Source organism: Nicotiana tomentosiformis, chromosome 6 (assembly GCF_000390325.3).
Source record: "Nicotiana tomentosiformis chromosome 6, ASM39032v3, whole genome shotgun sequence".
Classification (NCBI taxonomy): Eukaryota; Viridiplantae; Streptophyta; class Magnoliopsida; order Solanales; family Solanaceae; genus Nicotiana; species Nicotiana tomentosiformis.
In genome coordinates, this window is record NC_090817.1 from 60,715,986 (window position 1) to 60,725,628 (window position 9,643).

The following is a 9,643-nucleotide window of genomic DNA, read 5'->3' on the forward strand; positions in this document are numbered from 1 at the left end:
AGTTAGTATATCTCTGTTATGGTATCCATCATGAAAAAAAAAAAAAAATCGACTTGTATTGACGGATGTGCAATAACATTCTCTTGCTTCATGAACCTAGTACTTGCTACTAGTATTTGAATGACATTAAATTCATTTATTTTAAAGCGGACAACCCGCACCTTGACAGATGGTGATAATAACCTGGCTTTGAGCTTACCTAATTATTCTCTCAAGAAATCGTTAGGAGATATCACTAAATGCAACGGTAAGATGGTTATTAACAATTGACACAACTCAAAAAAAGGTATATGTAGCATTCTTAGTACACGATGGTCAGAGCACGACTTCTTAGGTACAAACAAACATAGTGCTGTACCTACATGCACATTACATCCAACAGAAAAAGAAAAAAAAAAGTATACAAACTTAATCACTCAAAAAAACAAAACCAAATTAGCTACAGAGATTTGGTATGCACACCCCACCATCTGGATTTTGTTGTTCCTTCCATATCCGTCCAGTAACTCTAAGTTTCAGCTCTTTCCGGTCACCACCAGAAAAGAAAAGTGCCATGTTACGTTGGATTATAAGACCATCGTGACTGTCTCTCACCTTGCGGTGGCTATCTCGAATACTTCTTGGGGTACCCTCCCATAAGAGCTTTCTACCATTTCCTCCTACCTCTAGACTGTAGCTGTAACTCCGTGCCTCACTTTCATCACCCATGAAGCGTAGAAATGCCATATATACAGGTGCCATGCCAAGCTGGAACGCCTCGAAATGGAGACAGAAATACTGCCCGAAACAGTGGAAGACCTGATAAAGGAGCAACAAGAGTCACCCTGTCAAAATACACTACTTTTCTGAACCTGCAGTGACCATGAACTTGGGATACATCAAGTCATCAACAATAACATATAATGGGATACAAGTATTTAGTGTCTTGGAAGGATAAAAAAAAGGCGCGCACGCACGCGTCATACAGAATGCAGGCCCCAAGTAGATGTCAAGAGACAAACTCAACACAAATCATCCCTCAAACCTTGTCCTGACCTATCTCATATTAGAATCTGCCAAAGCAAAATGTTCTAGGGCCCCTTTACCATTATACTAGGCATTTTTGTTTTTAACTTGGAGAAGGAAGCTTTTCCAAAGCAGATGGGAAATGACAGGATAAATTACAATGGCCATAAGGTGCACTCCCTTTCTTCATTATTGCAATAAACTCTATACTTAATTGGGTCAGAACATTTCAACCTTCAATAGAATGATTTCAAACTATTTTCAAATGGCTGAATACATAGACAGCCCCTTAAACTTGTCCGAAAATTTCATTTAGACACCTCAACTAAGGATGTGACGTTCCATGAAAAGTGTGCCTATTAGACTCAAAACAGTGATACTACTTTCAAAATTCAAAAACATAAAACGCATACAGTTCATGCGCACTAACGTGGCAACGAAGACAGTGAAGTAATAACAAGTGGCATCCTAAATACTCAAAAAAAGTTTTGTGCAAAAAACAAAAGCTTTCATCGACCCCCTCCACTCATCCCAGTCATTTCTTTTCTCCGTTTTGAACCCTGTTTTCTTCTTGGCTCTCCTCATTTGACCATTGAAACCAATCCCGCCATCAAATCCCAACCCATCTCTCCTCTTTTCTTGTTACTTGGTGTTATCTCTTAACTGACTCTCCCATATCGGTTAAATTTTGTTGAATTAACAAACAAAAAGAAACCTGACATGAAGTCTATGAAACTTGAATCTCGGCTAACACTTCCTACACTACTAAGGCTGTTAGATAACTTCAATTTTAGACGTAGGTCGTCTTTCAAGTTCTCTTTCTGAATTAAGAATACTACAAAAATAGTAGAGGAACCAAGCTTCTTCTTTTCTCGATACAGATCTGCCTCCTCTGAAATTTTTAGTAATCTCAATGTCCACATAAAGGACAGCAGATATTTTCTAAACAAGGTTAAATCCAGTACCAGCTTTCTGTTTCTTTTTTTTTTTTTTTTTCAACCTTCTAGATCCGAATATTGTTTTTTACTCATTGATTATGATTTTATGCAAAACAGAGAGTTTGAGGCTGCAAAAGCAATGTTCCGAAAGCCAAGAAATCTCTCAACACCAAATAGTCTACTTATCAGTTTTTGTTTGTTATTCTCTTAACGTCTCAGGTGGATAGGTAACCTGAAGGCTGTTCTCCGGCGTGATGGTTTGATGAGTTTAAGTGTAGTGTAGTTGTCATGGTGGGAGTGTGTGAGTTTGGGTGAGATCACGGTGCTGGAGTGGTGGAAGCGGGAGATTGGAACAAGGGGCCTCATGGGTTTTCTGAGAGGAGAGGAAGATGAGGGCGTGAGAATTGAGTGTTTTTTCGGCGATGGAGGTCGCACGGGGATAGAGAAGATAAAGGAGAAAAAGAAAACAAAAAGTAAACTAATTACTGTACCTTTTTTTGTATGGAAACATGTCATTGGAAAATGTTAGCACCGTTTTAAGTTATTTCATGCTGCCCGAAGAAGTGCACATCACGCACTGTGCCATGTCACCACTTTGTGTCTAATAGGCACATTTTCTATAGACATCAAGTGTTCAGTAGGTCACATCCTTAGTTGAGGTGTGTAAATGAATTTTTTGGACAAGTTTAAGGGGTTGCCTATGTATTCAGCCTTTTCAAATAGATGCCATCAAAAATATAGATTGATTGGAAAAGGGACAAAAAAACAAGATTGACCTACAAAAAAAAGAGATAGGAAGCCAGGAAATATGTTATGGCAAAAGAAACAAAAACAACAACTACTACAATGCCTCAATCCCAGGCTAGTTGATGTCAGCTGTATGAATCCAAAATATTATAAATGCTCTGTTTGGATCCATAATATCTCAATACTCTGTACATAAGGATTATCCAACATTAGGAGTTCTCTAATATAGTCTAGTGGAAAAGCACAAAAAAAGAACATTTGGACTATGAAAATGTAAAGCAGGTATTCCGAAAAAGAAAAGATGTGACACATGATAATTTGGCATCCAAGTTCTCTTTTAAAAAATTCATTCGCAGAACAGTTGCAAGTTCATTTTTCAGCATTTGGGTGGTTAGGATAAATAGGTGAGCTAAATATTTTGCTACATAATACTTGCTCAGCAACCCCACTAAACACATTAAATATTAGGCATAGCAATAAGAAGAAATCATTTGATGCTTAAAAGATGCTGGAGTTACCGTCAGCATCCATGTGGCATTTTCCACTTCACGAGGATTAGACTTTACATAACGATGGTTGAACGTGCATCCTGTGTGCATATCCACTTTGTGGTCATCTCTTAAATGCGTAACCAAATAAGGGATGTCTCCGGTCACTGAGCACTCTGACCCAGCATATGGGCAATTGTATGGTCTAAAATTGCACAATGTCTCATGTTTAAGTTTGCTGTAATATGGGAATATTTCTGGGCAGCCCAAAGAATAATATTTGCAAGGCAGTTCAAGCGACTCTGCTACCTTCTCTAGCGCTAAACACCTTATATCACCAAGCTCTTGTCTGCATGTGGGACATCGATTGTGCACCCTTGTTTTGCAAGTTGAACAAAGCGTGTGTCCATTGTGACACTACAAAACAAAACAAAGTTTAAAATGATTACCTTAAGTCCATTCAGAAGGAGTTAAAATTCAAAAAGACTAAATGAGTAATATGAATCTTGATATGCATTAAAGTTTTTCAGTTGATCCAGCCCTAAAGCGTTCACATGACAACCAGACCTAAATATCAAGGAGAAAAGATAGGATTAAGGATAAGAGAACAGAATTCTACCTGATTTAGCCATAGAGAATATTTTGCGGATGAGAAGATCCATTATTATCATTTTGCTTTTCTCTTTTCTTTGGAAGGCCAAACATCTTGTCTTTTACAGAACAATAAATTTAGTCCCAGTATTATGTAACATGCCATGTTCCAAAACTATCACTGAAAGAAGCATACATATAAAGTATTGCATTCAAAACTGATCACGTGAAATTCTGCTCATCCATTTGATTGTATTGTTCGGTGAAAAATAGTGTAGTCAAGGAGTCACTTGAATCCCGAAGAATGTACCCAAAACTTGCCTGCTACAACTATAATGAAAAGAAAAAGGAAATGTCCATTTTTTGTAAAAGAATTCCTAGAGGCAGTAACAATTTTCTGAAAAAGCCATATTGGGTTACCCGAAAAGGAAAATGTCTACTTTCTAATCAAATAATCCCTGGTGGCATTGACCATTTATTGAAAGGCCACATTGGATTGTTAACGCTCACTCAGGTACAACCCCTACACATTGTCCAGCAATGTATAACCACTGAGTAAAGAACCTCAATTATTCACAAGATTTCAATCATTACATATGCATCAAGGATTATCAGAAATGTTTTTCTCTTACTCCTTTCTATGCTTTCAGCTTTAGAAACCGTTTTGTCGCCTTTCAAAGGGCTGGGGTAAAGCGGTATAAAATTTAGCCCGTCTTTTGTATCCTCCAATGTAGAATTATTATGTCAGGATAATATCCTAACAAAATATGTCCTAAATAACATTTTTACTCTAAAATATAAAAGGAAAAGAGCAAAAGGTTCGGCACATTCCTTCCCTACTCCCAAAATCCTAATATGCTTTTGCATCATCGTCCTTCCATCAATTGGGTGCTGGCCCATCAAGAAGTCCTATGTCCAGAAGATGAGCGTAGCTGAAATGAGTATGTTGAGATGGATGTGTGGACATACCAGGAAAGACAAGATCAGGAATGAAGTTATTAGGGACAAGGTGAGAGTGGCATCCGTGGAAGCCAAGTTACGGGAATCGAGGCTGCGATGGTTTGGGCATGTGAGAAGGAGAGACATAGATGCCCCGGTCAGGAGGTGTGAGAGGTTGACCATGACGGGCTTGAGGAAGGGCAGGGGTAGGCCAAAGAAGTATTGGGGAATGGTGATTAGGCAGGACATGTCGGTGCTTCACCTAACCGAGGACATGACTAGCGATAAGAAGGTGTGGAGGTCGAGGATCAAGGTGGTGGGTTGACAGGTAGTTGTGAGTTTCTCCTAGGTTTACTAGTAGTACTAGTAATATTCTTGTTGTTGGTTGAAAGTTACTTCCTTTTAGTTTGTTATTATATCTGGTACTTAGCAACCACGTCCATTGTTTTTGAAAATTGCTATTGGAAATTGTTGCTCCCTGATTGTTACTATTTGATGCTACTCTTTCTCCCTTTTACTAGAAATTGTTGCTCCCTGATTGTTACCATCTGATGCTACTTTTTCTCCTCTCTTTCCTTATTGTCTTTTGTCTCCCTCGTCTTTCTTTCTCCCCCCTCTTTCTTCTTTTTTTTTCCCCTTTCTTCCTTTCCACCTTATCTTGAGCCGAGGGTTTATCGGAAACGGCCTCTCTACCTCTCCAGGTAGGGGTAAGGTCTGCGTACACACTACCCTCCCCAGACCCCACTTGTGAGATTATACTGGGTATGTTGTTGTTGTCTTTCCATCAATTGGTCATGCCTCTCACTGTGTCCCACATCATTTTCCCACCTTGCTAGCGGATCATCCCCCCCCCCCCCCCAACCCACAACACACACAAAATTCTATACCCCCAGTGCACCACCAAACACTAAAAAATTCGGCTAAACGAAATTAATCTACTCCAAAAATCACAGGCGCAGATAGATCTTTGTCGGGGGAGATTGGTGCCGCCCAAGTCTCAATCAACAGAAAAACGAACTCCAAATACGACAAGTTACAAGAATGGGACTCTTTAAGTAGTTTTTACCAACTGGTGATACGTTTTCTTACTAAGCTCAACTTGTTCAATATACCTCCACACAAAAGTCTTTTCAACTTAATCTTACGTTCTCCCTCGATATACATCAATGTATCTATGTTTGTATCATATTATCAGATGCCAAATGGAGGACCTAGGAAGGATCATTCAAGACACTGCAGAATGAACTAGTTTAATCCAATCAATCGCTCTACAAATATCCTTCCATGACCTAAAGTAAGAAAGCTTATTGAATGTTAAGTGCACCACTCCCATACTGCAGCTCCATTAAGTCTCATTATCTAGAGCCAACATTGTCTTTCTGATTTACTAAATTCATCTCCTCATAAAGATTTAAACCACAGGTGAACATAGCACGGGCTGTAGATTCCACAAGCAGAAAATCCTCCCTTCTTCTATTCGTCAAAGTTAAAGCAGAAAACATCCGCAATCAGCTGCAGTTATTCACCAAAACAGCCAATAGTATACAGTGAATACAATAAGAAAAGCACAACACTATCTGCAGTCATCTTCAACAACTCTTCACCTCTTCAAAATTGATAAAACTCAATCTAATGAAGTACACTGTCCTGTTAACCTTGCTACACCATAATCATATTATCATGGTTCAATCCGTATCTTAAAGTTTTACAAGTATTCCTCAAGAGATCCTAAAAAATGGCCATGAAAGTTCCAAAGAACCCAGCTTTAAGATGATTAAGGGCCATAAGAGCGCAATATCAACCTTCTCTAACAGCAAGAGACAAACTCTTCGCATACTCTACCAGTGGCATCCAATTCCCCAATGGTCTAGAAAACACACATATTCCCTAACCAAAATGGAAAGGCCTATAAAAAAGAAATCTAGAATTCAATATCTATATTCCTTGTCATCTCTAAATATACTAGTCTTTTAGAATTTTGTTAGCACTCAACACAATCAAATTACACAAAAGACTTCAGTTTTCCCCTCAATTAACAACAACTAGTCTCAATTCCAAACTAGTTGAGATAGGCTATACAAATCGTCTATATCCATTTGGGTCTGTTTAATTTCAATCAAACAAAACAAAAACAGTCCGATCTAACCCAAATAGTAAATATCAAAAAAGGTGAAGAGAAATAAAGAGAATGAACCTGATGAATAGGCGGGTACATAGAATTAGTACAAACGGGGCATTCCAGCAATTCATGAACACTAGTTGGGGCAATCCCGGAAGGTATAACATTATGATGAGGTTTTGCTGAAGAATATTGTTGATGAGATGAAACAGAAGATCGGATCTCTTCATCTTCAACGCCATCCATTGATGATGATACACACTCAATGCTATCCATCTCCATTTCTTCCATTACAAATCTGAACCACCCACTTACATTTAATCATCAAACTTTTTCACCAAATGACTTACAAAATCAATCAAGACACAAACTTTCTTATGTTTCTTCTTTATCCTGAACAGGAAAATGGAGAAAAATAACACAAGGGTAAAGGGTTCGGATCAACAATCAAAAAGAAACGAACCCTTTTGCCAGAAGAGGAAGTTCCTTTATTCTTTCTTCCCCTCTCTCTGTCGGGGCTTCCGAGGTTGTCTGAGAAGAAGAGAGAGAAATAAGGATAGCCGTCAAAATTAGGGACATAACTGTAGTTGATATTCATCTTACGGCCACTTATTTTTCTCCCAAACTCCTTTTTTAAAATAAAAGTATACTCTCTCCTTTCTAATTTAATTGAATCTATTTCCTTTTTAGTTCGTGCCAAAAAGAATAACACATTTTTCTATTTAGAAAGAATTAACTTTTATGCAATGATTTATACCCACACAAAATATATGTGCCTCATTTTATACCATAAGTTCAAAAGTCTTCTCTCTTTTCTTAAATTTCGTGACCAGTCAAATGTGTTCATATAAATTAAAAGAGAGAGAGTATTAAATTCCGACCGGAGATGCCAATTTGATGGAAGCAATTGTCACGATCCAATTCCATCTTTGACCGTGATGGCGCCCAGCGCCATTGCTAGGCAAGCCAACAGTGAACAATCTAGTGATCTTCCCATTTTAATAAGTTTTTTCTAAGTAAATAACTTTCTTTAATTTAATGGGGTTAGTAAGAAACAGATTTAAATTAATAAAACGAAAGCAGCTGAATGTATTTATGGCCATAGGAATAAAACCAAAATCACAAGTCTACTAGTGTGTGCCAAGATCTGGTGTCACAAGTATGTGAGCTACTAGTAGAATATATAAAAGATCTCTACTCTACTGTCTGAAAAAGAATAGACAGGAAATAAATCAAAAGAGAGACTCCGGCTGCTGCTGAATGGCTCAGAAGGGCAACTCACCGTGTGGTCTCGGACCAGAAGTCAAGTGTACGCGCCGGACGGATAACCAGATGTACCTGCCTCAGATCCTGCACATCAAGTGCAGAAGTGTAGCGTGAGTACATAAACAAGATGTACCCAGTAAGTATCTAGCCTAACCTCTAAGAAGTGACGAGGGGTCGACTTCGACTCCTACTATGGGCCAAAAATATAATAGTATGAAGTTCTAATTAAACATGATAAAAAAATGATAATAGAACTCAGAGCAGGAAAATAAGTAGACAATCCTTTCATTTCAAGTGAGAACCAAGTCATTTCTCTCGTCTAATCCTTTCACCTTTCAAGTCCATGGAACAATATTAAATATAAAGGGGTTCCAATATCTTTACGCACGAATTATGCCGAGGACGTACGGCCCGATCCAAATATATACATATAAATATACTGTGCATTGCCGAGGGCCGAATGGCCCGAACCATAGATACATCAATTAACTTGTCGAGGCGAACGGCCCGCTCCCATGAGAGTAGTAAAAATTTACCCTGCTCGCGGAATATACTTGTGAAGCGGTTGAATGTAGATTTTATCAAGTTATCATAACATTTCTCAATTCTTTTTTTTTTTTTCAAAATATAAGAAATTCACCTAGGAACCCTTAAAATATTGAAATCCTCAACCTCCGCTTTAATCCAAACAATTAGTAAGCATAAACAAGCAACGGTATTAGCAAAATATGGTGTAAGCCTAAATCTACCCGGACATAAACATGAATAGTAGCTACGCACTAACTCTCGTCACTTCGTACGTACGTAGCCTCCTCAAATATAAGTACATAATGATTAAGTTCACCTATGGGGTTAATTTCCTCTTACAAGGTTAGAAAAGAGACTTACCTCGTTTCAAGGCCTACTTCCCGGTCCAAGAATGTGCTCACACCCTCAATTCGGTGCCGAATCAACCCAAAACTAATCAAATAGTATATAAACTAATCAATACATGCTCAAAAATTCGTATTCCAACTATTAAAGAGGTTACCCAACCCTAAATGTAAGATTCTTAAAATATACCCCCAGGCCCACGTGTCCGAATTCCGGAAATTTTCAAAGAAAGTTGTTACCCATAACCTCATGAACTCAAATATATGATTTTTACTAGATTCCATTACGAATTTCATGATTAAATCTCATTTTTATCAAAAATCTAGGTTTTTTCCCCAAACCCATGATTTTCACTAATTTACATGTTATAATCTACCCATAAGTTATGTATTTAACTTATATTTGGTAGAAATTACTTACCTCAAGGTGTTAGATGAAAATTCCCTCTCTAAGAGCTCCAAGAATCGCCCAACAATGGAATAAATGAGCCAAAATGACTAAGTTCCGCATTAAATGAAGGATTCTGCCTTCAGCGATTTCCGCACCTGCGGAAGGGCTTCCGCTTTGCAGGACCGCTTCTGCGGTCAAAAGTCCGCTTCTGCGAAACCGGCCTGGCCACTCGCCCATCGCACCTGTGGAGCCAGGACCGCTCTTGCACAACCGCTCCTGCGGCCGAC

At 38.5% G+C, this 9,643-nt stretch overlaps 1 protein-coding gene across 1 annotated transcript; it reads right to left on the minus strand.

Moving 5' to 3' along the window:
* Positions 1 to 236: 236 nt before the first annotated feature.
* On the minus strand, positions 237 to 7,389 carry LOC104096951 (E3 ubiquitin-protein ligase SINAT3-like). The gene is made up of 3 exons (XM_009603411.4): positions 6,903 to 7,389; positions 3,209 to 3,595; positions 237 to 798 (listed from the first exon to the last, which is right to left on the minus strand). Exons 1-3 carry the CDS (start codon positions 7,116 to 7,118, stop codon positions 436 to 438), a joined length of 966 nt encoding a protein of 321 aa, XP_009601706.1. The 5' UTR covers positions 7,119 to 7,389; the 3' UTR covers positions 237 to 435.
* Positions 7,390 to 9,643: the final 2,254 nt, after the last annotated feature.